The following is a 27,259-nucleotide window of genomic DNA, read 5'->3' as shown; positions in this document are numbered from 1 at the left end:
TATTAAAATTCAGCTTCTGAAGCAGTATAAAATCAACTTTTCATTCAAATACAATTTAAAGATAAGAATAAACGCAATTTGAGTTTCTATTCATATTATTTTGAATAAATGTGATTTTTGAAGAGTTTTTAAACTTTTTTTATTATTTTTGTTATATATTCATACTAAAAGAGAGTAGAGTAGAATCTAATCATCATTATCAGATAGTAGATTATAACTATTCTGAAAAGTAGAAATCTTAACTGCTTGCATTATATCTAGTTTATTATTAGAGTTATTTTTCAATTCTCTAATCTTAACAGAAGTTTGAGAATTCAAATTCTGTTTATATTTAGCTGAAGAATTGAAGTTTGAAGATTTAGATAGTTGAGAGTTTCTTCTTTTTAAGCTTGCAGTTGTGAGTTTACTGATTTGACTATTCTCTTCAGTTCTAGATTTGCTTTGAGCTTCATCTTTTCTTCAGTTCTTTTAAGTTCTTGAAGTAAATATACATTCTTTTGAGCTAGATGCATGTTTTTCTTTACAATTAGAGTATTTAAGCAGAGTGTGTTAACATATTTCATCTCTTTTTAAGCATATTTCATATTTATGCTCACTAGTTTTATAATCTCTGACACAGAATACACATTTTGAGTCTCTGAAACAGAAGATTGCAAAGTATTCATATTTTTAACAGTTTGAATACTGTGTTTGAGCTTTGAGATTCATTCTTGAGTCTTTGTATTTATAAACTCTCATTTTCAAATCTGCTACTCTTACTTCAGAGATCTTTGACTGTTTAAGTGTCTTTATATATACTAGAACAGAGGCATTTCTTCTGCTTTATCTGAACTTAATTAAATTTAGTCATACAGGCTCTTTTCTCAGTTGAATAGAGTTGTATTCTTCTAATTCATTTTTGAGAAGTAGCATTTCTTCTTCATAGTCAAAAATTTCAACTGAAATATTATGAAGAATGAATTTATCTCACTTTTCATCTCTCTCAGATAGAATTATTGTGTTTAACAAAGATTCTACTGCTGATTTTCAGAGATTCTCATTCTGAATAAGGAATTCTGCACTGAATTCAGGCATTGTAGTCAGAATAATAGAGTTTTCAAAGAAGAATGACTTAATTAAAGCTATAACTGATTTTTAAACTTCAATATCAGTCATTAACTGAGAAAAGAACTGCTGATTAATTTCATTTCTGATTCTGAAAATAAGATTTAAGTATAGCTTGTTTCTTTGCAAGATATTCTGATTTGAGACTTTGAGAATAAGTCTTCTATTTCTGAAGATTTGAAAGTTTTTCTTCTTTTACATTTTTTTCTTCACTTTTCTATCAATAGAAGTATGAGTATTATTCTTCTCAGTTTTCTCAGAATTTTGAGTATGTTTTGAAATAGCAGATTTAGAGACAGCAGATTCAGCTGCTTAAGCATATATTTTCTTCTAATTCAAAGAAGAAGAAGAAGTAGAAAAAGAAAAAGAAGAGTAAGATGAAGAGTCAGTGATTGTACTAGAAATTTTCAATGTTTTTTAAACTGTGTTTGAAATTTCAAGTTTGAACTTAATCATCTTCTGTAGTTGTCTAGTCTGAGTATGAAGAATTAACAGAACTTCTTCATTTATCTCACTCAGACACTGCTTTTCAAGAATCTTGCTTGCTTTTTCAAGTTTCTGTATTTCAAGAATTTCTTCTTTCTTTCTTCTCTTCAGAATTTCAATCTCAGAAATAGCATTTGAGAAAGCATCTTTTTTCACATCAACTGAGTGTATTTTTAAACTCATTGTTCTTACTCAATGAAAAGTTGATCAGACTATTTCAATTGAGATATATATTGAACTCTTTTGAAAAGTTGATCAGACTGTTTCAATTAAGAGGTTTCTAAGTCTGTTTTCAATTGAAAAGTTGATTAGACTGTTTCAAAAGAAGAATAAAAGACTTTTATATATAAAACATCTGATTTTTTTCACACTAGTTCAGTAACTAGATAAGATTTTTGAAGAGAATTTAATAAACTAAAATTGATTTTTGAGATAAATCAATAAAATCTTTACAATCTCTTTCTTGAAATACAGTGAGAAAAAGTATGATATCAATTGATAATAAATCACATAATATGACAGTTTTTAAGAGAAAAACTGACAAAAAATAAATCAATTTTTTGCAGGGAAATTGATTAAAACTATTCAATTTTATTCTAAATTATTCAATTCTTCTCACATAATAAGTGTGCAACTCAAATCAGTTAATAAAGAGTGTAAAAAAGAATTAAGTATTAATAAAAGCTCTTCAGTCACTGAAAAAGTAATTCTTACTTAAAAGAATATGAAATTATGATAGAAAACAGCTCTGTTTTTAATTTTTTGTAAGAATATTATATAAAATTCAGAGAAAAATATCTTACTTTTTCAAGAGAAGTAAAAAACTATTTCTAAGATTTTTTTTTTGCATTAACTGCTATAGAAGAATGAGATAGAAACTGCTAAGATATATACTACTATATACTCTCTATCAAGACTTTCTCTCTTCAGAGTCTTGATATTATAGAGAATATAAGTCTGTTTCTATATAATAATATAAATATTATCAGTGAGAGGTAGAGAAACTGATTATTTATATCTCAAAATAGAAGACTTTATCAATGATTATATTAATATAGAGTTAATTCTTAAATTCAATAGAAATTTAGTGTTGCTATTCTTAATTTCTTGTAGAATCTATTGAATATTAAGATATTAAAACTAGATTTAATATATCTCACTATGCAGAAATCAAAGACTTAGTCAGATCTTGAAATATACTGAATTTATAGTTATTAATATGCTGTGAACTTGTTCTATTGACTTATTATCTGCTGATTATATATTAAATACTGTTACTGAGATATCTTTTTGTATTATTCTGTCAGAAATGAATCAGATTGAGAGAGATAGTATAAGAGTAAGACTTAGTATTAATATTTAAATACACTGAAGACAGACTACAGAGATTGCACTTCAGAAGTATCTGTTGATTATATACTTAATATTATCACTGAGATATCTTTTTATATTTTTCTGCTGAGAATGAGCCAGATTCAGAAGAGTGATATAAGAGTGAGACTTGATATTAATGTTTTAAAACATCAAAGATGAACAGAGTTTTCATGAAAATTGTTTCTCAGATATCTTTACAATTACAGATTGAGAATCTTCTAAAATTAAGAAGATTGATGCATATGACTAGGTCTCTTCACCTTACAATTTATATGGCAATCTGGCTCAGAGTTGTGATGTGATAGAGAAGAATGAGGGATAATTCTACACAGAAGTTTCAAACAACATCTGATTCACATTTGACTAGATAACTCCATCATTACACGGGGTATGCAGTCAGCGATGGGGTCAAAATGCTTGTATGATCGAGGGCTTTTCAATGAATCTATCAGCGGGTTCTTATTCGAAAAATTGAGTGAGTTCGTGATGAAGTGGTTGACCGTGTCAATCAGAACTATACTATTAAAAAAAAGAATATTATTATATCTTCAGCTATATCAAGATCTTATTATAGTTTTATATAGCTTATTAGTTCTCTACAGATAATTTCATTTATTTTATAGACTATTTAAACTAGTTTTCAATCACTCTATAATATTATTTAAATATATTATAAAAAGATCTGATTAATGAATATAAGAACTCTACTTTTATATAAGAATAGCAGATTACTCTTTCAAAGTAATAAAATACTGCTAAGATATTACTTCAGCTATTCTTACTTATGAAATAAAAGAAGAGTATTCACTTATTATCTATATAAAATAGCTAGATACTGACTTTTTATTAAAGAAGTCAGTAATTTATTTTCTTCTACTGAAATATATATAAGAGTTACTGTATTTCTTATATAATCTTCTTAGTATACTAAGTATTATATCTGTGATATTCTTGTAATAACTCTGTAGCTCATAAGCTTGCTATTTAAGCAAGATAGTTAAGCTTACTTATATAGCTTCTTAAACAACTATCTCTATATGACACTGCTGACTAGTCACTGCTTCAGTTTCATCATGTTATTATTCTCTCTTTCTTACTTTTTTTACAATGTGATGTATTTTCTGTAAGTCTCTTTTTAAGTAAGTAGTAGTATTATTAATTAACAAGATCTGAAACATATTAATACTAATTAAATAAGTTGATTTTTAACATCTGATAGATATATTAAATGAAGTAGTAGTTAAAATAATAATTATTAATAAGAAATTCTGAATTGACAGTGTTTTTGTACAAAACAGATTTCATAATCTGTGAAAGATGTAAAGCTTACTTAATTGAAAAAATTACTAGCTTGTGAGAAGTTATATAATGAAAGAATTAGTAAGTCAGATTATATAATCTAATAAAATTATAATTAGAAGTAATACTTTTAAATAATGTAATAACTAAAAAGTTTGATTCTGATCCCAGATACAGTTACATAGTCAGTCTAGACTTAACAGTATGTAAAGCATGTACATAATAATGCATTGAATTGAGATTATTCAAATGTACTGAGAAAATGAAAATTCTCACACACTGAGCAGCAGTGCATGAAATAAGTATATTAATAAATATATAAATTGAAATGAATGTAGAGAAGAGTATAAAGAATGTAAATACAGTAGAGAATATCTGTAGAGGAAAGAATAAAGATCAATATCAGAGCTGTACAGACTGCAGAGCTGACTGTTCAGATGAATTCATTTTGATAAGATGTACATGATATCATGTGAGGTCATGTTACAGGGCATTTTACTCGGAAAAGTTGGTTCTTCTATAATATATAGAGAGAAGAAGAAGAAGAAGAAGAAGAAGAAGAAGAAGAAGAATAAATGGTGTTTTGCTCCTAATTTTCAGGGGGAGCTTGGAAAATTCTGTTTTCACAAGCATTTTGTCCGCACTAGTGCATGGCTGTACATCCACGCTTCGACGTCATCCGCAAAAGCCCAGACAACTTCCCCATCACCAAACAGACCTCATGCACACTGCACCAAACGCCGCAACCAATGCCCTGAATCTTTCGGCTTCCCCAGTCCAACACCGACTCCTGGACTTAGACTTACACACGGCAACTAAGGGGTCCCATCTCCAATCCCCACGGCAAAAACGGGAGTTCGAAATCTGTTCGAAATCTAAAAAGGGAAAAAAAGAAAATCCTCGGGCTCCGGCCAACATCCATCTAGTTTAGCATATCCGCCTATACCAATTGACATTTGTTACAATGCCCAATATAGATAACACTCCCCTGCCGTCGTCATTTGATGCGCATCCGTATGTACACCACCTGGATACGTTCCCGCCGCCACCCTCCTCCCTCTGCTGAAGTGCATCATTGATCTATCTAACCCCCAATAATCTCGCAGAGAGTTCTTCCAAGAAACAAAATGGCAGAAAGTCACCCGCCGCCTTAAAGAAGAGCCTCTCATCCCAATAGGTAAAACAACTTCATACCCGTCCCCCGCGAAAAAAAAAAGAAAGGAAAAAGGAAAAAATCCCAAAATTGAAAAAAAGAAGAAAGTCACCCTAACCAAGACATTAACAACACTCACCCCCAGGCTACGCCGCAACCAGCTATGCCCTCTGGCGCGCCTACAAGTCCATGAAAGCCCGCGACTCCGTCGAACTGAACCGCATGTTCCGCGCGCGTATCTACGGACACGCCTTTACGCTCTTCGCCATCGTCGCCGGCGGCATCTACTACGGGCAGGAGCGCAAGCAGCGCAAGGAGTTCGAGAAGGCATTGCAGGAGAAGCAGGATCAGGAGAAGCGGGATGCGTGGTTGAGGGAGCTGGAGGTACGGGATAAGGAGGATAAGGATTGGAGGCAGAGGCATGCTGCAATGGAGATGGCGGCGAAGGAGGCGGAGAAAAAGATGGGTTAGTAGGAAGATATTATTGGGGCGATCTGGGCTGTGAAGATGGGATGGATGTTCAGGGTTTGTCTTGCCTGGTTGCCTTTTGGACTTTGGGCATGTGGGTTTAGGGTTGGAGAGACGCTGGAATCAACCAGTAAGCTTGACAGGTGGCTGGTTGTAGAGGGGAATAGACTGGGCTATGGAAGGCTGCTGGTATCGCTGGAAAGTATACCGTGGTGGGTGCCCTGGCTTGGCCCGATTTTATCACCATATTTTGTATTTTTTTACTACAACTCCCCACCTCCCTAACACTTCTATTTTGTTTTTGTCGGGCTTATCTAGGAGTGATCTAGATTTGTCTCGTTCTTGTTATTTTACTTTGTATATAGGGCTCTTGGATACGGTGCTTCAAATGGAAATACATCTCTTCTTTTTATTATGATTAGTACTATCAGTATTACAGTATTTGTAACTACCATACATTTTCCTCTGACGATCGAGGTACGAAGACCCTAGTCAGTATTGCATGTATAACACACACATCGAGTCAAAATAGATCAATGAGCCATGGTATTCCACCCTTGCTTCCATACTTGCGCATCTTCCCTTTTTCACTTTTACACAAGGCGTTCCTGATCCTAGCGGTGTAGGTTTGGCGAGTGCAGTTTTACATTCAAACATGATAATCATGCCGCCAATTCATCGATATATCGCCGCATGGCATCAAACTCCGTTTTCCCCGTCTAGAAAATCAGCATTCAGCCGTTCTATGCGTTCCGCTTTCGAATACAGGACAGTAACAATACGGGGTGTGTGTACGGCCTGGGAATATAAAGATAAACATACCGAGATTAGGTACCTAATATGAGTCTGGAAAGTATATCCCGGTGGTGGGGAATTTATATTAGTCCCAATATTTGGCATAACAACAAATAACGAAAAGAACCACGAAGGTGCAATCCCCATTCATACCAGATCTGTAACATCTTTACTTCGCTCGAATTCATGCCGAGCAAAAGAGCGCATTTCATCTCTTGCGCTGGATTTGGGAATCCCTATAATCCACAACAGCAAAGGGTGGGAATGATTAGGAGTTGCCGTGTCTTCGTAGAGGGGGAGAAGGGGGAACGGGTGGAGGGGAGGTCGGGCGTACTATTTGTAGCTCGCACAATCTCACGCCAGAGGCTCAGTGCTCGCTTTCGTTGAACGAACTATGTGTGTGGGTAAATTGAGGCTCAAGTTAGCGGAAGTTGGTACTCTCTGGATATGTATTTGTGGATAACTAGATGATTCCCCGCGGAGAGGGCGGAATAAAGATAGATGATAGATATGAGAAAACCTACATGCTCGAGGCTGATGGTTTGCTTTCTGGGTCTGCGCGGCGGCTGTCCAGCAGCCGAGAAAAGGCGAGCTGACCAGCGCATGGATGAATATTGGAGGAATTGCGGATTCCGGTTTCTCCGCCATCCAACTTCGGTATATATTCTGAACTTCCAATGTTATTCACAGACGGATTTCCTGGTTGCTCATATGGAGAACAGTGAGAGCGGCAGAATCAAAAGGCGGTGTGGCAAGCACAGTGAGCGCAGATAAATACGCGATTTATCGCGTCGCAAAATTGTCATTTGTTTTTTGATTTCATCCACCCACAAGAAGGAAAGAATTGACTGAAGCCTACATTGACGAGGCTACTATGCTTACGGTATAGTTATTTGTTTTACCTATCAGTATCTATAAGAACAGGAAGCGGGAATGCTCGGCTCGATCAGAGAGGAAGCTATGTCTTTCCTGCGGAGAGTGCGGGATGGTAGAATCGCGAAACCTACAACAGCATTTTCGACCAACGAGAAGCATGCGCTGGCCACGGAGGCTTTAGAAAGGAACGGGATGGAGAAGATCCTCAAAGAAAATAAGAATGGCGTATCGGATAGATGTAGTAAGGAAGTAGTGCTACCGCGGAGAAAACAAGCGTCATGTAAGCCACGATCAAATCTTCATCCTGCTACATACTTTCGTATCTGACCCGCCGGCCGGTTTAACCCAGATGAACCAAAACCTCCAGCAAAAAGGCTACAACTTGTCGAAAGCGTGAATGCCCTCCCACTTAAAGAATTTATGAATCACTGTATCCCGCCCCGAATCCGCGACTTCTCGATATCCATCCCTTGCAAAACACCCACTATCACCGACCAAGAACGCTATGATACTTATTCAATTGAAATACACTCGTCAAGCTCGATACCCAAGGCAGACCTCGAGTCTTGCTTTTTGCTGGTGAAGCTTACCAGCTCCGAGATGTACAAACACTCGACTACAGGCTGGTCACCTTCGAAGAAGAAAAATGAGATGAAACTGCTGGATATGCGCTATATGCTTCTGGTCCGAACCACCACTCCTGGTAGTCCTCAGCCTCCTCCTACTACGGCGACATCGGAACGTCAAAAGGTTTTAGACAAGGAGGTACAAACTTCTCAAATGGGCGGGCGGAAGCTGGGGGGCTTCCTATCGTTCATGGTTACATACGAAGATGAAATTGAAGTACTATATTGCTACGAGATTCACCTTGCGCCGGAGCTACAACACAGGGGGCTGGGGAAGATTTTACTTGGATATTATGAAGAGATAGGACGGAACATCGGGTTGCAGAAGACCATGTTGACGGTTTTCAAAGCCAATGGGCCTGCCATTCGCTTCTATGAACGGCTGGGATACGAGGAAGATGAGTTTTCTCCCAAACCGATGAGACTTAGGAACGGACATATAAGGGAATACGACTATATGATATTATCTAAGGTCATTGACAACACACAGACAACAAAGCATGACACAAATAATATAGATGTTGTCTGGTGAGTGAAAATAAGGCCAGTGGATTTCTTCCCATGGTTGTTGGAGAGCTTGCCAGACACGATGTTATATTTGCTTGGCATATTTCCCTTTCATATCTGGCCGGCTCTTCTCCCACTCATCGCGAAGGACGGCGAATATCGAATCTGCGACGAGGATTGAGAGCCCCAAACTCCAGACTAGGGTTATCGCATAGAAGAAGTTGGCATTGCCCGAACCAGCGTATATCCATAAATGGTGGAATATTGGGCCAAGAAGCGTTGCATATAGCAAGGCGGCAACAGCGAAAAACGTATAACGCATTACTGGGTTCACGTTAGCAAATGTGTCAAAGCAAGGGAGAAGAATGGGTTGGTACGTACACGGGAAAATATGGCGGTATAGGGGTAGAAGCGCAAAGTAGATGGATACGTCAGAAATGCTTGGGTACGGCTTGAAAATCGCAAATATTCCAAGGATCGCGGTGATCACGAAGAGCGGCTGGGTCCTCATCCTAACGGTGAAAGCTCCAAGGTACGATGCCAGATGTAACCAGAAAACACCCAGGAAAAATTCTCGGAACGGATCGAAAATCTCAATCAAGAAATACCACCAAAGACCGGCATTTGGCGTCAAATCAGGCACCAGGAGTTGAACCCCATACGTCGCAGATATGAACTCCCATGAATTACCAGTAATGATATAAGACATGTAGAGGAGTACCATAACACTCGTGGCAAATAGGAGAAAGTATTTTAGTGCATAGGCGAGAGAACTGCCTGTGAACTTGCCTTGTGATACATTTCGGTCGTAGCAGAGCAGAATGAGAGGCGGGTATACGAGAGCAGGATAAAGCGATAGATAGGAAGCGAATCCCAGTGCGAACATGGAATTGAAAGTATTACCCGCAACTGCATTCGAGATCGCATATAGGATTGCGGAATTGGTGAAACTGTTGGTCGATCTGCCCAGACATGTCGCGATTACAAATGGATTGAATAGGTACCTATAGAGGTGTTAGAATTCATTTTTGAGTAGTTCCTCCTACCATGAATCCCCTATCCAAAACATACCCTGCAGCAATTGAAACTCCATCCCATTTAATATGTTTCCGTGGGGACATGTAAAGTCGAGACACAACGGATTCAGCGGAGTTCGATATGCTAATCAAAGCCGCGGCATTCAGAAGGTCGAGGAGAATGTATACCAGACCGGTGAGGAGAGGATGGCTAGCAGACCGGGGGAGGAGAACAAATATCGGTAGAAGAATCGGGGCCTTGTGCAAGAGCATATTAGATCGTTGCGCCTTGTGTTAGGTCCATACGTTGAGATGTTCAGTATATACCTGGTGATACACTCCGCCGTCATAGGGGCTGACGTTTCGAGTGTATAGAAAGACACCTTCTTGGACTTTCGAGCGACCACAACACACATCAGCAATCAAGAATGTGTCGCATTTATGAAGGAGCACAGTTTCAACTCACGCCTCTTAAAGCTGCTGACCGGTGTAGAAACTTCCACTCGACCCGTCAGAAGGTCTGGGAGCGTCGGGAAAAGTGTAAATAGAAGAACGCGGAGAGCGATTGCGCCCCCGAACACGCACAGTTTTCTTCTATCGACCGGCATCATGAATAGAAATTGCGAAAGAAGCTCATGATATTAGGGTAGTAAACAAAAACGCCTGTAATTGGGATGAACGAGCGTTGGCTACAACTAAGAAATCATTTGAATGTTGTTCATATATATCTATCTCCCCACGTATCAACTTTCCATCGCGCGGTTATTTAGCGGCTGTTGACGCACGGGCCACATCGAGCTTTTCTCCGACTGGCGGCACAAGTTTATCTTGGGAGAGTAAACTTTTTTTTCCCTCAAAACACCTAATATCCAACACTGAAATTCGTAAGGCTTTGCTGCAATTTGAGACAATTCTGACCTGAAAAATGGGGAAAATAAAGAAGAAAGGTATGGAATTCCCATTGTATGGGTATTACGGCTGAGGGTAGTTTGCTAACGCTATTTTATTCATTCTACAGGCACCTCTGGCCAGGCGAAAAATTTCATCACCAGAACTCAGGCAGTGCGCAAGCTGCAGATTTCTCTCCCTGATTTCCGCAGATTATGTATTTTCAAGGGTGAGGGAGATTATTTCTTTCTTCTGTTTTATTACAATGTCTAATTCGATTTATACTAGGTATCTATCCCCGTGAGCCTCGAAACAAGAAAAAAGCTTCGAAATCCGCTACCCCGAGCACCACCTTCTATTACACAAGAGATATTCAGTATCTTCTTCATGAACCTTTGCTTAAGAAATTCCGGGAGCAAAAGGCCCTTGCCAAGAAGATTGCTAGGGCTCTCGGCCGTGGAGAAGTTGGAAGTGCCGCAAGACTCGAAAAGAATAATGCACCAAAGCTCTCGCTGGATCATATTATCAAGGAACGGTATCCGACATTTATAGATGCACTTCGGGATTTGGATGATGCTTTATCGCTTCTCTTTTTGTTTGCCAATCTCCCCTCAACGACCACTGTGCCGCCTAAGACTATTACTCTCTGCCAGCGCCTATGTCATGAGTTCCAACATTACTTGATCGCCACTAATTCTCTCCGAAAATCCTTCCTCTCAATTAAAGGAATATACTATCAAGCTACAATTCAAGGGCAGGATATAATGTGGCTGGTGCCTTATCGATTTGTCCAAAGAGTTACTGGGGATGTGGACTATCGAATTATGGGCACCTTCGTAGAGTTTTACACTACTCTGCTTGGTTTCGTCAACCATAGACTCTACACTACGATCGGCTTGGTTTACCCACCCAAGTTTGATAAGTCGAGCGATGAACGTGGTGCTGAACTCGCAGCCTTCACCTTGGAAGGCCGAAATTTTGGCGAAACACAGAAGGCTGTTGAGGGTTCTCAGCAGCTGAATGGGAGCACTGAGAAAGAAGCGCCTGCATCAAAGGACCTTCAGGCTAAGGTCGACAACATACTCGAAAAGACTAAGCTCGATACGGAGCCTACTGGGCAAGCGACCGAAGCCCAGGAGGAAAATACCGATGCCATCGACACGTTTGAGCCAATCGCACCTGAAGCTGATACCTTACCACAACCACAAATCAGTGGAGATGAAGCCGGCTCGTTATTTGCTCCATTCACCTTCTATATCTCCCGAGAGGCTCCCAGAGCACCTCTCGAGTTCTTGCTTCGTTCTTTTGGGTGCAAGCGTATTGGATGGGATAGCGTTCTTGGAGATGGCGCATTTACACAGAACGAGTTAGATCCTCGCATAACACACCAAATCGTTGACCGCCCCCAACTTCCTGAATCTGCACTCCCCCTGTTACCCAAAAACCCCGAAGATGGAACTGCCGCTTTGAGGGTAAGACCAGGGACCAGGGTCCCTGGCCGGACGTATGTTCAACCTCAATGGGTGTGGGATTGCATAAACGAAGGAAGGCTTCTGCGACCTGACCTTTATGCACCTGGCGCTACATTGCCACCACATCTGAGTCCCTGGGTCAAACCTTCCAAGGGTGGCTACGACCCGAGAGCCAGCCTCGCTGATCAAGAGGAAGAAGGAGAGGCTGAAAGAGCTGCTGAAGCCGAAGAGTACGATGACGATGAGCTCGAGGAGAGTGAGGATGAAGCTCCTAAATCAAAACAGAGCAAAAAATTGCTTGCTACGCTGGCACGTGACTCGGACGATGAAGAAGCGTCGATTAATGGCGGAATGGACATTGCTATGGCAGAAGACACGGACGAAAGCAGCGATGATGGCGATGATGCAGATGAATTCGAAGGGTTCGACCAGGACGAAGACATGAGTTCCGAGTCAGAAGACGAAGAAGAGAAAGCTCGCTCGCAACACCAGAAGGAACTTGAAGCCGAGGCTGCTGGCCTTCCATTCTCGGCCGCTAGCCAAGCTGATAATGGAGCTGCTAAGAGCGAAAAGCAACAAGGACCTTTAGCTAAGAAACGAGCGGCCCAGAAGAAGAAGGAAGAGGAGGAGCTTGAACGTCAAAAGATGATGATGAGTCGCAAGAAGCGCAAGCTGCTCGATAAGATGATTTACTCGAATAAGAAGCAGGATGCGGAAGCGGAGAAGTTGAGACAGAAGCGAAGAAAGATTGAGCAGAGTCTTAAGAAGTAAACGAAAAAATGTTTTTTGGGTTGCGTTTGGATTTAATATGTAGTTTTTGTGGCTCTTCGTTTTTTTATGATATCTGAGAACTGGCAAATGTTGAGGCTGCCACAACAGGCAATTTGCGTGGACATCGATGGGAACACTTTGTTTGGAGTCCGAGCTAAGCTATTTGCAGTCTACCTAAAATATCATAAGCTAATAAAACGTGTTTTGAATAACTCATAGTTTCGGGACATCCGACTCTGCCAAGCCGGCTTGCCGAAAAATATATATAATCACGTGACTCGTTTCTCGCACGTTGAAACGCAGCGACATCAGGAAAAGACACTCTAAAACTTGTATAACTAGTCTTCAGATAGGGCTCTTAGTCCTTCTCCGCTACTTTTTCCCCTTTATATGTCTCGAAAAAAAACGTCTTATCATTTTTTTTGGTCCAAATACTCGACTCCTTTTGCAACCAGGCCGCGAGACATTACCGATCACGCTGTCTCAACGTCAAATATGGACTGTCACTACTTGCCCTCACCCTCCTCATCCATATCTAACCAGGAAATTTTGATTTCCTCTTTTAGCTAAGGCGAAAATGTCAATGCTGAGTTCTCAATGGGTGGATTCACAATCCTCACCCGTAAGCCCATCATCATATCATCAAGTTCGGGAGGATCCGTCAAATATGCCAGTAGAGGCAGATTCTCTGGAATACGAAGTGGACATGATTGCTGAGCAACAATTTCCGCAAGTAGAAACTTCTGATGATGGAACTTACGTCACCGAAGATAGCGATATCTCACAACCGGACAGTAATTCAAATGCACAGGAGGAAGATCAACCAACTATGGAAGGGGATGACTACGATTCATCAGGAGATTCCCCTATACCGGAAAGACCAAACAGATACCTTGGCCCTCCATCAACATGGCGTGCGAAGACGCGACAGGAAAGGAACGAAATAAGTTCTTTGGAAGCGCTCCGTGCCAGAGATCTATCTGTTCATCTATTCAACGCGTTCGCACTCAAAAGGAGAGCGATAGCAATCAAGGCTCAAAAGCCAGAGCAAGATCAAAAGCAACGGTCTAACGACGAAGAAGACGAGTGGCTATCGTCGAAATTCATGCCGACGAAGCAGTGGACTGCATGGCCTCTACATGCAGACGAGGTGCCAAGAGGAGATTCACATGTACTGAAAGACGACTCTGACATCTGGAATGTGGCCGGTCCATCCGACGGACGTCCTAGTGCAGAGCTAGAAGAGTGCCTCATGGCCCAGATGTTGAAAACTGCTAAGGAAAGGTTCGAAGCGCGAGCGTGGGACAACAGAAGGCCTCGTGCTCGCCAGAGGTCCAAAGGAATGGCTTCTACAACTGATACGGGGGGTGCCATAAGCACGGGTATGGAAGAATCTGATGACGATGTTGGCATACATGCAGAACCTCAACTCCGGCCGGTCGTCCAGGCGGATGATGACAAGTCGAGATCGATACTCCGGCCAACAGCACGGCACATTCTCAGCGACTTTGATAATATCCTTATGAGCTTACATCACGCCCGACAAGCCTATGTCTCAACTATAGATTTATCTCAGAGCGAACATGAAACGGAAGCTCAGGAGGAGTTAACTTCGAGACCCGTGTCAAGATCGCGCGCTGTATCGCTCAGCAGCATGTCGGGCTCCCGAAGAATAAAACGATCACGCCATTTGTCTTTGAGCAGGGACCCTCCCGCTACATCGGACCATGAAGGAAACATCGAACTATCCGATGCGTCTAATCGTAAATCACGTGTGTCGAATCGCCAACGGACAAGGTCGGGTACTCCTCGGCGCTCCCGCAGCCGATCTCCTGGTTCTAGAGAATCCAAATTGGGCCTACGGGATTGGAGTGATATTGTTGGTATTGCTTCAATCTCCGGGTGGCCAGCATCGGTTGTTATGCGAACGGCGAAGCGCTGCTCCGAACTATTTAAGGAAGATATGGCATTCAGAAAGCTAAACGAAGGCCAACTGGAACTAAACGAAGGGAATGAAAATCGCTTGCCTACGTGGGACTATGTTGAGGAGGAAGGATCGGGGGAGTCTAGATCAGATTTTGAAATTCATAACATTACCAGCCGTTCCCGGAAAAGAGGACAGGGCTACGGTTGGGAGATTAACTGTCCCGTGAAAGGCTGTTCTCGCTCGACGAAAGGGTTTTCAAGGACTTGGAACTTAAACCAGCACATAAAAAATAAACATCCTAGTCTTGCCCTTAAAGGTCGTCCAAGCAAGTCCGCACCGCTAACTAAAGAATCTAAGTGAGAGACGGAATACTATTGTGCTATCTAGTCCATTCGTGTGACTATCGGAGTTTGAAAACCAAATCAGGCCAACGAAGACTGAGGGCCACATAATCATAATCGCATTACCCAGACGTATTAAATACAACGAAGCAATGGTATCAGATCTGATACGCCCCCCTCCCCGCCTCCCCGGAAAAGATATCGATGTTTATTAAGCAGGAATACAAGGTCGTGGATAATTGTTGTTTGTCGTGAACGACGCGCACTGAGCTTTTGTAATTTTTATGTTTCCTTTGGTCGCATTTGAGTCCTCACTGCCCCTGAGCCTCCCAAACCTCCTCCCCGAGCACTCTCAGCTCCTTATCTGGGATAAGGATATCGGCTTCTACTGATGTTGACGGGTGGCGAAGCATCACCCTATCAAACGGCAATCTCAGCGGTGCGCCCGTGGTGATTACCGATCCATCCGCTTGTCTAACAATGCTGGCCTCTTGCATGAATTTGGTAACCCTTCTATGCGGGTCTGTTCTGGTCGGGTGATCGACGGCCTCCCACCTTCAGATGGCAATCCCTCTTGTCGCCATTCTGAATTGGAATAGTCAGCGCAATCTTCACATCTCCATCTAAATTTTCCAGCCACCAACGCGCATCGGCATCAACCTGACTCTGGCCCTCTGAATCTGCAACCTCCACAACCATGCTTGGCGATTGAGTCGTTCTACCAGCTGGCAGGGTGCGTGGACTATTAGAGCAATCCGGTTGCTTGTCTCTCTGTGGGCCGCGGACTCTGGCGCTGCCTTGCAGGCCCAGTTCCCTCTCAAGGCCCATTGATTTGATGGAATTTTCTAACATCCTTTCAAATACCCGACTGGCTTTCATGCGGAAGTTATACCAATTTTTGGACGAGAATTTTGAGAGGCCCCATTCTGTGATATGATTGGTTAAAAAAATGCACACCACACGTGACCGCCCATAGAGGAAGCTGCAATTTATTTGCTTGCTTGTTTATACTGTTTGTACTGTTTGTTTTGCTTTGTGATGCCTGGTTGTTTGGTGTATATTTTGTTGAGTCCCGGGTTGATCGGCCCTTCTACGAGCAGTGCGCTGGTGGTGACTGAGCTCTTTTGCCCCAGTAGCCTACATATTTGTGTGGCAGCATGTGAGGCCCTACCGGGCCTCGCTTAAGATAACTACCTAATTAGACTAAGATCTAGACCAGTTGCATAGCGCCTGTACGGGATGCAGATACCAACTTACTAAGGGCCTGTTCGGTGCGTCTGTGTGTACTCGTTCTTTTTGTACGGATCTCCACTTTTTTTAAAAAGTACAGCCCCAATATCATGACTGTTCGGTGGGCAGAGCGTCTGTACTAATAATACAGCTGCTTTTTACAAAGTACAGATGAAAATGACCAGGTGTTTGGTGGATTGAGCGGCTGTACTTGCATCTCTTGCCAAGATCTTATGAATAAGCAGTATTTAACTTCAACAGTGTATGATAGTGTAGAATAGCACTTTTAGAGACAATATAGTGTAGAATAGTGTAGAATAGTGTTCATAGTGGAGATAGTTAACTAATATTGGTTAGAAGAAAGCTCATAAAAATGTGTTCTTTTTGAACAGAGTCCAGAGTCAGTTCAAAAAGAACGTGTTTTTGTGAGCTTCCTTTCTCCATCTCAGAGCAGTGGAATAGTGTGGTGGCACAACGCCGGCTTGCTACTAATAATTGGTAAATACACTATTTTTAATGAGATCCACTATTGCGTTCAAAAAGTACGGACGCACCGAACAGGCCCTTAAAGATGTAATCAATCAATCAATCAATCAACCAAGTGGATTCCTTGCAAGCTATAGCAATCAAGCGAGAACCCAGCGCATTTAGGCTCTGCACAGGTGGGAAGATATTAAGTCCGCTGTCTAAGGCCAGTAAATATCTTGGTGATCCAATAGCCCCCTCGGACGTACGGAAGGAATCACGTAGGGCCCCAACTCATCGATTTCAACTAGACGGCGTAGCATCCTCAGTAGAAGCAAGAAGCAAACAAAAGACTTGAAAGAAATTACAACCATGAATTGCTAGAGGCCTATTCAACATTCCTCCATATATCTTTCTTAAAATCAACATCAGTGGCAAGTTGAATGCAATATCAATTGAGCTCCTAGGCCGGAATGAAATATGAAAAGCACACAAAATTTAAATTATATCAAGTACGGAGTATATTGTCCAATCATAGGATGATTCACCCAAACATCCAACCCTCTCAATATCATTAATTCTCAAGGACATGCTCATTAACTAAGGCCTCAATGACTTCAGTCATCCATTCCTGGCAGCATGTGATAGGCTCTTGAGAATAGAGCCGCTGAGGACTCTTGAACTGCTTTTTTGGTGCAGGAATTGCCTCACAGATTCCCTTGATGTGAGAGAGGTTTGCTGCTGATTATCTCAGCGGGCTCAGACCCTCTGGCTCGGTTTGAACGGGTTGCAGCATTATTATTAACTAGTTAATCCGGCATGACACTAACCTACTTTTGATACAAGTCATGTGCTCAGAGCAATCCTCGCCAGAGGGTCTGAGAAGAAATGATTCCATCTTCAATGGAGATTCCTGAGATTTACAAGGATTTTTCAGATTCTTCAACTTTGACTTTCTATTACTATATATTCACATATCTTTGAGATTTGAAAATCACCTTAGCTTATAGCTAAAGAGAAGAAGAATAGAAATATTTCTTTAATATTTCAAAAAAATCTATATTTAAGATAAATGTATACTCTTGAAAATGATTATATTTTTTAATCTCAGAATTTCTAAGAGCTTTTTTTTGTATGAGAAATTGGATCAAAATTCCTGTGTTCAAAAACACACTGATCAACTTTGAGATGATACTTCTATTCTAAGAACTTGAGATATAAATATAAAAATCAGATACATCGCGAGAACATTGTTATTTTAAGGTTTCAAGATGATACAGAAATGATGAATCTATGAAGTTGAGTTGAAATTCTCTTTCATACTCAGAGTACTGAGCAAATCCTTTCTGTGTTACTAATAATTAGAAACTGTTTCTTCTCAGATGCTTCACAAGATATCATCACTCACATGACCTGATTTTACTATTTGAGTTAGCTTATTGCTTATTTGAGGTTAGCTCATGACATAATCATCAATTCAGTGTTAAAACAGCAATGAATATCTGAAGAAGCATCTGAGCTTGCTGAGATAAGCTGCTGACACCTGTTGATGATTACTACACTATCTACTCTAGTCACGTGCCACTTCAATCTATTCATTTAGTGTAACTCGCGTAGTTAGATTACAACACAACACAATAACATTATTCTTCAAGAGGTTATGAAGTTCTCTACACAATGAAAAGCTGTAAAATAATGTGCAATTGACATCTTCATATATTGTTACATGTGCCTAGATATTCTCTTATTGAATTGATCAAAAGATAGAGCTCATGATCAATTTAAGATCTGATGAGACATCTGACTTAACACAGAAGTACATTTTAAGAAGATAAGATGTTCAGAAAACCTCTGAGAATTAAACACCAGAATCTAGCAGACTGTTATCAACACTAGTGATGAGCTGAAAAGCTGTCTCAGAGGCATTTGAACCAGTTGAAGAGACAATTGATGAGTTAAACAAGTTAAACAATGAGTACAAAGATTCAGTTGAAGACATGATATCAGATAATACAGATGATTCAAGTGATTAAAGTAATAATACAAGTGAAGAAACATGTATGAAGTTGAATATTACAAGGCTCATGCTAGAAGTCAAGTGATTGAAGATAGAAAGAAGTGAATTCTCTGCATTAAATGAAGATATCAGTGCAGATTTAGCAAACTATCTTCAGCAGAAGAAAAGAACATCTGCAATAGTGAAGATTCTTAGTGAGTTCAGAGACCAGGTCAGACTCATTAAGAAACCAGTCATTCTCACTGACTGTCACGCTCCCGGCCGCGTCAAGGCCCCGTTGCGGTTTCACACGGCTCATCACTTTCATGCGGATGATTTCATCCATCCCGCAGGCTGTCTGAACCGGTTTCCAACCGCTCTATGACATCATTCAAATATATCATAGAAAGATTCAATTGATGAATATAAGAACCTCACTTCTATACAAGGTCAGCAGATTACTCTTCCTTGGCAATGAGATGCTGCTGAGGTATTACTCCAGCTATTCTTGTCTGTGAAATGAGAGAAGGGTATTCACTCATTGTCTATATAGAATAGCTAGATACTGGCTTCTCATCAAAGAAGTCAGTGATTTGTTTCTTTTCTTCTACAGAAATAATATACACAAGAGTTACTGTGTGTCTCATACAATCTTCTTAGTATACTAAGTACCATATCTGTGATATTCTCACAATAACTCTGTAGTCTATGAGCTTGCTATTCAAGTTAGATAGTCAAGCTCACTCATACAGCTTTTCAAACAACTACTTCTACATGATATTATTAACTAGTCATCACTTCAGTCTCATCATGTTACAATTTGAATTGCTTGACCTGATTACACATTTGAATCAGTCAAGCTCTAACAGACTGATATGACCTCACACACTCATACTGAGACTGACCTGACCTCACTCTCTGAGGAAAACACTACATCATTTCCTAGAGTGTGTACACCTCTATCTCAGCAGAAATCCGAGATTTCTGAATCTGCTGTGCATTTTGACATGAGCTCTTCAACTGCTCTGTCACTGCCGCGGCCTCTACACACCTACATCTATCATAGAGATAGAGAGATTAAGATCAGAGATTCACTGAGATATAAGAGAAACATCTTGTCTGAATTTCACAGCTTTATCTGTACTCTTGAACAGAAATTCCACCTTAACCTGAGCCAGTATAATACTCACAAGATATGAGTAATATATGCTGCCAACCTTCTTGAAGACATCTCTGCAACTACTTGAATCATTAAGAAGAGAGAGCTTGAGCATATCAATACTGTCATGACTTGAGAAGAATTCAAGAACTTTCTACTGAATCAAATTGAAAATCACTGCAACTGCAGCTTCACAGCAGTACAGTGATTCAACTCATTATATTAATGAGATAATGAAAATCCTTCTGATTTCAACACAAGATTCAAAGAATATTGAGAGAAATTGACTGATAATTTGAATCAATTAAAAACACAGCTTTACCTTGCAAAGCTGACTCACAAAGTGCAGACAATAATATCACAGTATCAGAGTTCATCAATCAATTGCACTGAGCTTGTCAACCTGGCTTCTCAGATCTATTTGAATAATCAATTCTCTGAGAAAAAGGTCAACAAGATTTCTTCTAAGTAATCAACAACAGAATCTAAACAGTGTCATGACAGCTTCAGTGTGAAGAAAGTAAAGAAGAATTTCAAGTATTCTGATTCTTCACTCACTGTGAAGAAATATTAAAAAAGATTTGATAAAGATCTCTGTTTCAACTGCAGAGCTGATGATCACTATATCAGTGATTATAAGAAGCTGAAGAAGAGAAGAAATTAAGAAGACATCTTCTTAAAGTTAACTTCTCTTCTGACAAATGTATCCATGGAAGATAAAGAAGAGAAAGAAAAGAATTGATAATTCTCACATCTCTGAGTTCATGTTATGATCACAATGTATACTCTGAATGAGAAGATATCAGTGAGATGTCTACTTGACTTCAGAGCAGATGCTAACTTTATATTCTATTTCTTTTCTTTGATGAAGAGTTGAAAGAAGATAGGTTCATCAGATCATATGAAATTTACAGATGAAATAAAATGCCACTGTTTTGACATAATTTAAGCAAAGTATGTGATCACAGACTCAGAAGAAATCTTCAAGAAGAGCAGTCTGCTTCTTCACACAGTCAATATCATAGATGAGAATGTCATTCTAGATCTTCTGTGATTGAGAGAAAACAATTCTCTTATTGACTGAGTCACTCAGATGTGATGATACTGTCTCACTAATAAAGAGACAGTGATAGAGGAATCTGAAGAGTTTCATCAGAAGAATCTTGAGAAAAAGATTGAGTCAATATACTGTGTAGCAGGTGATTGAGACTTGAAGACAGATGAAGAAGTCATCACTCTCACTGCAAGATTAGCAGCAGTATTCATCATTGAAGACAGATATATACAACATCTCTTTACAGATTTTAAGAATGTCTTTTCAGAAAAGAAAGCAGTGAAGTTTCCTGACATCAAGATATAATATAAGATTCACCTTGAAGATGATGCAACAGCACTGTACAGGCCTCTTTATAACTTGTCTGTAAAGAAGTTAAATGTTCTGCACAAATATCTTGAAGAAGCACAATCAAAGAACTGAATACATTCATCAAAGAGTTCAGCAGAAGTGTCTATACTCTTTGTACTCAAGAAGAATAATAGGCTATGCCTATATATAGACTACAGAGGCCTCAATAAGATGACAGTTAAGAATTGCTATTCATTACTGTTAATTGATGAGATGATCAATTGATTATCTGAAGCAAAGATGTTCTTGAAGATTGATATACAGAATGTCTATCATAGAATCAGAGTTAATGAAGATAATATTTGAAAAACAGCTTTTTGTACCAAGTACAGCAATTTTGAATATCTTGTTTTATCTTTTAATCTTTGTAATACTTCAGCCATCTTTCAGACCTATATAAATGAGGCACTGCAGAGCCTTGTCAATGTCTCCTGCATAGTATACCTGGACAACATTTTAATCTTCTTGAAATCAGAGAAAGAACATGATACTCATGTTCAAGAAGTGTTGAGTCACTTAAGACAGCATCAACTCTATGCAAACACTGAAAAATGCTCATTCTACATGCAGGAGATTGATTTCTTAGATTATATTATTGAGATAAATGACATTTCAATGAACAGAAGCTGAGTCTCCATCATTGAGAACTGACTGGCGCCACGAATGTATCATGAGATGCAGGTGTTTCTAGAATTTACAAATTTCTACAGACAATTCATCTATACATATTCACAGATTACTGCCCCCCTTACAGATCTGTTGAAGAAAAGTGTGAAAGACAGAAAAACAGAATCATTTACCCTCACTCAAGACACCACACAGGCATTTGCAGAATTGAAACAAGCTTTCACAGATATCATGATGCTGAATCATTTTAACCTCAACTTATTCAGTCAGTGTGAGACTGATGCATTCAGAAATGAGATCTGTGAAATCTTTTCACAGTTGACATCAAAGATCTTCCAACATTGAAAGAATCAGAGAATAATCATTTCTGAGAAAACAGACAATAAATTGTCTGTGAGAGAAGACTTTTTCACAGAGTCTATAAGACATTATAAATAGAGATCAGTGACCTTCTTCTTCAAGAAGTTATCACTCACACAGAGAAGATATAATACTCATGATCAGAAGATGTTAGTAATTGTCAAATTCTTTAAGATCTGATGACATTATCTTCAGAGTAGTAAGTACTCAGTGTAAGTTCTCACTGATCATGCAAATCTGCATTACTTCTTGACAACAAAGAGCTTGACAGAATGTCAAGCCAGGTGAACAGAGCTACTTTCAGAGTATGATTTCTATATTCAATACTGTTCAGATCAGCTTAACTCTGCTGACACACTGTCTAGACAGTCTGATTATAATATTATTGATACAGAGAAGAATTCTATAAAAGAATCTCTGCTATCACTGCAGAAGAAGCTGGCTGCAGAGGATTGAAATTCTCTAAAGCTCAGAAACAGTACTGAAGAGGCAGCTGTGTGACTCAGTATAGAAGATGAAAGAGAATCTGAGTCTTCATGAGAGACTGACACTGAAGATCATGAGCTTCTCATGTCATGTCTTGCAATTATTGAATTGACAAAGGACAAAACAGTCTACAACCTTTTAATCTGACTACTTTTGAAATTCATTGATGAGTTACAGAAGGGGGATGTCTCTACTGCAGCTCAAATTCAAAAGTTGAAGAAGAAAGAATTCAGTTTGAACTTAGAAGAGACAGACTCTGAGTAGAGCAGTGCTGCTAAGAAATCAAGTCACTGATAACTAGAAGAATGTGAACTTCTACTGCTGAATAATTCAGTCTTTGTCCCTCATAGCAGAGCAGTGTGTCAGAAGTTATTAAGAATTTATCATGATAATCCTCATATGAGACACTTCAGATTAGAGAAGACTGAGAAGCTTCTAAAATATAAATACACTTAAGACAAGCTCTGAGCAGATGTCAAAGAGTATGTTAAAACTTGTAATATCTGTCAAAGAATAAAGATTCTGCAGTATAAGCAATACAGCAAGTTGATATCACTGCCTGTTTCAAAGAGCTCATGACAGAATCTATTGATGGATTTCATAGTTAATCTGCTGAAGTCAACAAGAGTCAAAGAATATAACTCAATTTTGATCATTGTTAATCACTTCACAAAGATGATCAGATATATTTCTACTCATAAAAAGATTAAAGCCTCTGAATTAACTGACCTGTTTTTAGATATCATTATTCATAATCACAGTGCTCTGAAATTATTGATAACAGATTGAGAATCTCTCTTCATCAGCAAATACTGATCAGCTTTTTACTATCATCTTATAATAAGACACTTTCTCAGTACTGCATTTTATTCACAGATTAATGATCAGACTGAACATCAGAATCAGATACTAGAACAGCATCTTTAAGCATTCTGTTCATATTATCAGAATGATTAACTTAAACATCTTCTGACTGCTGAATTCATATATAACAATACAAAGAATGCAATCTTAAAGATATCTTCTTTCTATGCTTGTTATGAATATAATTCTTCATTACTCAGTGACATCACAGATGACATTTCAAAGAGAGAAATAGACAGTCAGAATGTCAGATAGATACAGAGAATGAAGTATTTCTCAGTGCTAGAAGTAAAAGTGAGATTGAAGCTTTTGAATAAAATTCATGAGAAGATAGTGAAAAGCATCTGCCATGCTCAGAAGCAGCAGATGAAATACTATAATTGAAAACATCTTTCAATGAAGTTCTTAATAGAGAATCAAGTGCTACTTTCAGCAAAGAATATCAAGACAATGAGATTATATAAGAAGCTCAGTGAGCAGTGACTAAAACCTTTCTCAGTAACAAGAGTAGTGAGTAAACAGATATATGAGTTGAAATTATTCACAGAATTGAAATCAATTCATTCTGTTTTTTACATTTTCTATTTAAAGCTCTATAAGTAATACTCTGAGACAGAGCTGTCTTGACTGAATAACATCAAGATTAAGAGTGATATCAAATATCTTATGAAGAAAATATTGAATAAGTGAACATATTACAGCAAGCTTCAATATCTTGTTAAATGAGAAGAATATTCATCATCAGAGAATTCATGAAAACTGCTTGAGTATTTGAAAAATGCTGAGAAAGAGATTGCAATCTATGAGACAGCTAGTAGAGATCACTCTGTTACATATCAGAGATATTAAGTAAGAAATGTCACTTAAGACTTCTCATTTTTCTCAAAGAATTTTTTTAGAGATGATCTCACAGTGATGAACTGATGTCTTGTAAACTCTGTAGCACTCTTCTTCTATTTTCTCTCAAAGAGTTTTTAGAAGTTTAATGAGACTATACAAGTGTAAAATTTCTGAAGCAGTTAGAGAAAAGAAATATTGAAAATTAATAAAAAGATTAATATTATTGATCTGCAGACTACTGCTATTCTAATAGAGCTGCAGCTCACTGAAAAAGTAAAAAGAGAGATCAGAGTCTACTCATCAATAATTATATTCTCATCAAACTTATTCTTCACTGTTGAAGTCTTCAGCATCAGTATCTTTATCTGCTGAGAAGTTAGTACTGCAGTGCTGTAGAGAAGTATGCTGTAGAAGAGTATAAGAGATACTGAAAGTATTAACTTATTAACTTACAAAGCATCTCAGTCATTTACTTCAACTGAAGTGAGATTCTCTTCAATCAGTAATTGATCTCTGTGATACTTTTAACAGTAGTACTGACTGATCTCTTCTTAGAGTCAGTTATTCTGAGATGTTTTTTCATCTCAGAGACTCACACTTTCATCTTCTTTTACAGATGAGTAAGAGAGACCTTCTCAGTCTTAACAGAATTTATCAATACTTGAAGCTCTGAGACTCTCACTCTGTACTGCTTGAGCATCTAGACTTCTTATCAGAACTGATACAATATCTTTCTGTGAAGTGATACTTACAGAGAGACAGAAGTTATTATTACAGATACAACAGAAATAATAGAAGTAAGAGAAGAAGCAGATGTATAAAATCTCCCTCTTCTTCAGCTGCTTAGTACAGTGCAGATAAGTAGTAATACTGATTAGAGACTGCACTGAAGCCTTCTTATAGAGAGAAGACAAAGAAATCACAGAATTCTGCAGACTCAACTCAGTAGTATTCTGAGCAGAGCTTGAGTATACTGTGAGAGAGAAACTACAGATTGAGCTTCTCAGAGTCACTGTTCTCAGAATCAAGCTCTTCCCAGACTTCTCTCTGAATGATTACACAGGGTCATACATCACTGTATTGACTGAGAGAGAGAGTGATGTTACAACAGCAGTGAGAGAGGCAGAGAACAGACTGAACACAGATAAACTGATCAGCAGAAGGAACAACATCTCACTGCAAGGCATGATGACTATCACTGCAGCTGTAAAAGAAGTAGAAGAAGAAGAAGATGTGACAATGAAAGCAGTGCTTCTGCAGCTCATTAACATCACTGTCTTCACCTTCAACCTGGCTTTCTTGACAGTCATGAAGGCCACCACCGCATCACAAAGATGTTTGTTATTCACTAGAAAACATCAGAATAAGCTCTTGATTGTTCTTCAAGAATGATACTCTCATGCACTCACTGTTGTGATTGAGAGAGGGAAAAGAAAAATGTTTCATAAGAAGAAGAATCTTTTCAAAAAATCCTGCCACTACTGTTAGCTTTGTCTCTAAAACACACCACTTTTGCAGAGAATTTCATATATAGAATGAAATATGTTGAGAGATCTGCAAGTCACTTGTTAACTACATTTTCCATATTTTAAATTAATATATAAGGAACTCACTTATCACATGTTTGATTTGAACAATGATGAGAAAAGAAAGACCTATACAGTCAGCAGAAAAACTCATCTATTCCTTTGTACCACATGCAGCACACACACTGTCAATCAGTTGACAACTGTTGCTATACAACAAAGATAATTTCTAATCTGGTAATCTTGAGAGCATAGAGACTATGCTCTTAAAGAGAAGGGCATTGTCACACTCCCGGCTGCACCAAGGCCCTGTTGCGGTTTCACACGGCTCATCACTTCCATGTGGATGATTCCATTCATCCCGCAGGCTGTTCAAACTGGTTTCCAACCACTCTATGACATCATTCAGATATATCATAGAAAGATCTGATTGATGAATATGAGAACCCTGCTTCTATACAAGGTCAGCAGATTACTCTTCCTTGGCAATGAGGCGCCGCTGAGGTATCACTCCGGCTATCCTCACCTGTGGAATGAGAGGAGAGTATCCGCTCATTGTCTATATAGAATAGCTAGATGCTGGCTCCTCATCAAAGAAGTCAGTGATTTGTTTCTTTCCTTCTATGAGAATAATATACACAAGAGTTACTGCATGCCTCATACAATCTTCTTAGTATACTAAGTACCATATCTGTGATATCCTTGCAATAACCCTGTAGCCTACAAGCTCGCTATTCAAGCTAGATAGTCAAGCCCACTCATACAGCTTCCCAAACAACTACCCCTACGTGACGCCGCCGACTAGCCACCGCTTCGGTCCCGCCACGTTACACTGACTCTGTGAATTACTCAATATGAAAAGAAGAGATTCTTCTTGCAGTGAGACAATCTGAAACTGATAACATTCTAAATGACAGACAGGTTAGTTCTGATGAGAGTGTCAGCATGAATATGCAATGTTTTTAATCAGAATAGAATATCTGACTATACAACTACATATGATCTGTGATCACTCTGCAGGTCAAATCTCACTTTATTATACTCAAGAAGTCTCAACTATCTGCTTATTCTCTATGATCTGTCATAGAGGATAATTTCACTGAGAGGCCTGCTGTTCACAGAACTCGCCTGTTTCAAGAATTGATTGAGATGACATCAAAATCAAAGAGTTCTGATCACACATTTATCAAATGTTTAA

At 39.0% G+C, this 27,259-nt stretch overlaps 8 protein-coding genes across 8 annotated transcripts; 4 read left to right on the top strand and 4 right to left on the bottom strand.

The window, feature by feature from the left end:
* Positions 1–4,801: 4,801 nt before the first annotated feature.
* Positions 4,802–6,445, top strand: BDCG_03143 (mitochondrial hypoxia responsive domain-containing protein). The gene is made up of 3 exons (XM_045418745.1): positions 4,802–5,277; positions 5,370–5,440; positions 5,562–6,445. Exons 1-3 carry the CDS (start codon positions 5,228–5,230, stop codon positions 5,885–5,887), a joined length of 447 nt encoding a protein of 148 aa, XP_045275247.1. The 5' UTR covers positions 4,802–5,227; the 3' UTR covers positions 5,888–6,445.
* BDCG_03142 (uncharacterized protein) lies at positions 6,268–7,910 on the bottom strand. Its single transcript, XM_045418744.1, has 5 exons — positions 7,204–7,910; positions 7,014–7,071; positions 6,833–6,915; positions 6,707–6,730; positions 6,268–6,603 (listed from the first exon to the last, which is right to left on the bottom strand). Exons 1-5 carry the CDS (start codon positions 7,282–7,284, stop codon positions 6,547–6,549), a joined length of 303 nt encoding a protein of 100 aa, XP_045275246.1. The 5' UTR covers positions 7,285–7,910; the 3' UTR covers positions 6,268–6,546.
* On the top strand, positions 7,305–9,799 carry BDCG_03141 (GNAT family acetyltransferase Nat4). The gene is made up of 2 exons (XM_045418743.1): positions 7,305–7,835; positions 7,905–9,799. Exons 1-2 carry the CDS (start codon positions 7,613–7,615, stop codon positions 8,711–8,713), a joined length of 1,032 nt encoding a protein of 343 aa, XP_045275245.1. The 5' UTR covers positions 7,305–7,612; the 3' UTR covers positions 8,714–9,799.
* Positions 8,307–10,444, bottom strand: BDCG_03140 (phosphatidylinositol glycan, class U). The gene is made up of 5 exons (XM_045418742.1): positions 10,171–10,444; positions 10,032–10,096; positions 9,760–9,962; positions 9,070–9,692; positions 8,307–9,012 (listed from the first exon to the last, which is right to left on the bottom strand). The coding sequence occupies exons 1-5, from the start codon at positions 10,313–10,315 to the stop codon at positions 8,774–8,776; spliced, it is 1,275 nt and encodes a 424-aa protein (XP_045275244.1). The 5' UTR covers positions 10,316–10,444; the 3' UTR covers positions 8,307–8,773.
* Positions 10,445–10,489: 45 nt separating this feature from the next.
* BDCG_03139 (pescadillo) lies at positions 10,490–13,125 on the top strand. The gene is made up of 3 exons (XM_045418741.1): positions 10,490–10,651; positions 10,723–10,821; positions 10,881–13,125. Exons 1-3 carry the CDS (start codon positions 10,630–10,632, stop codon positions 12,833–12,835), a joined length of 2,076 nt encoding a protein of 691 aa, XP_045275243.1. The 5' UTR covers positions 10,490–10,629; the 3' UTR covers positions 12,836–13,125.
* Positions 13,126–13,412: 287 nt separating this feature from the next.
* On the top strand, positions 13,413–15,122 carry BDCG_03138 (uncharacterized protein; the record flags this gene model as incomplete). Its single annotated transcript, XM_045418740.1, has 1 exon — positions 13,413–15,122. The coding sequence occupies one exon, from the start codon at positions 13,413–13,415 to the stop codon at positions 15,120–15,122; it is 1,710 nt and encodes a 569-aa protein (XP_045275242.1).
* A 192-nt stretch (positions 15,123–15,314) lies between these two features.
* Positions 15,315–15,600, bottom strand: BDCG_16697 (uncharacterized protein; the record flags this gene model as incomplete). The annotated part of the gene is made up of 1 exon (XM_045425896.1): positions 15,315–15,600. One exon carries the CDS (start codon positions 15,598–15,600, stop codon positions 15,415–15,417), a length of 186 nt encoding a protein of 61 aa, XP_045280329.1. The 3' UTR covers positions 15,315–15,414.
* A 16-nt stretch (positions 15,601–15,616) lies between these two features.
* BDCG_16696 (uncharacterized protein) lies at positions 15,617–15,982 on the bottom strand (the record flags this gene model as incomplete). The annotated part of the gene is made up of 1 exon (XM_045425895.1): positions 15,617–15,982. One exon carries the CDS (start codon positions 15,980–15,982, stop codon positions 15,617–15,619), a length of 366 nt encoding a protein of 121 aa, XP_045280328.1.
* Positions 15,983–27,259: the final 11,277 nt, after the last annotated feature.

This window comes from Blastomyces dermatitidis (assembly GCF_000003525.1).
Source record: "Blastomyces dermatitidis ER-3 genomic scaffold supercont1.3, whole genome shotgun sequence".
NCBI classification, from domain to species: Eukaryota; Fungi; Ascomycota; class Eurotiomycetes; order Onygenales; family Ajellomycetaceae; genus Blastomyces; species Blastomyces dermatitidis.
This window is presented reverse-complemented; position numbering and strand designations above follow the sequence as displayed.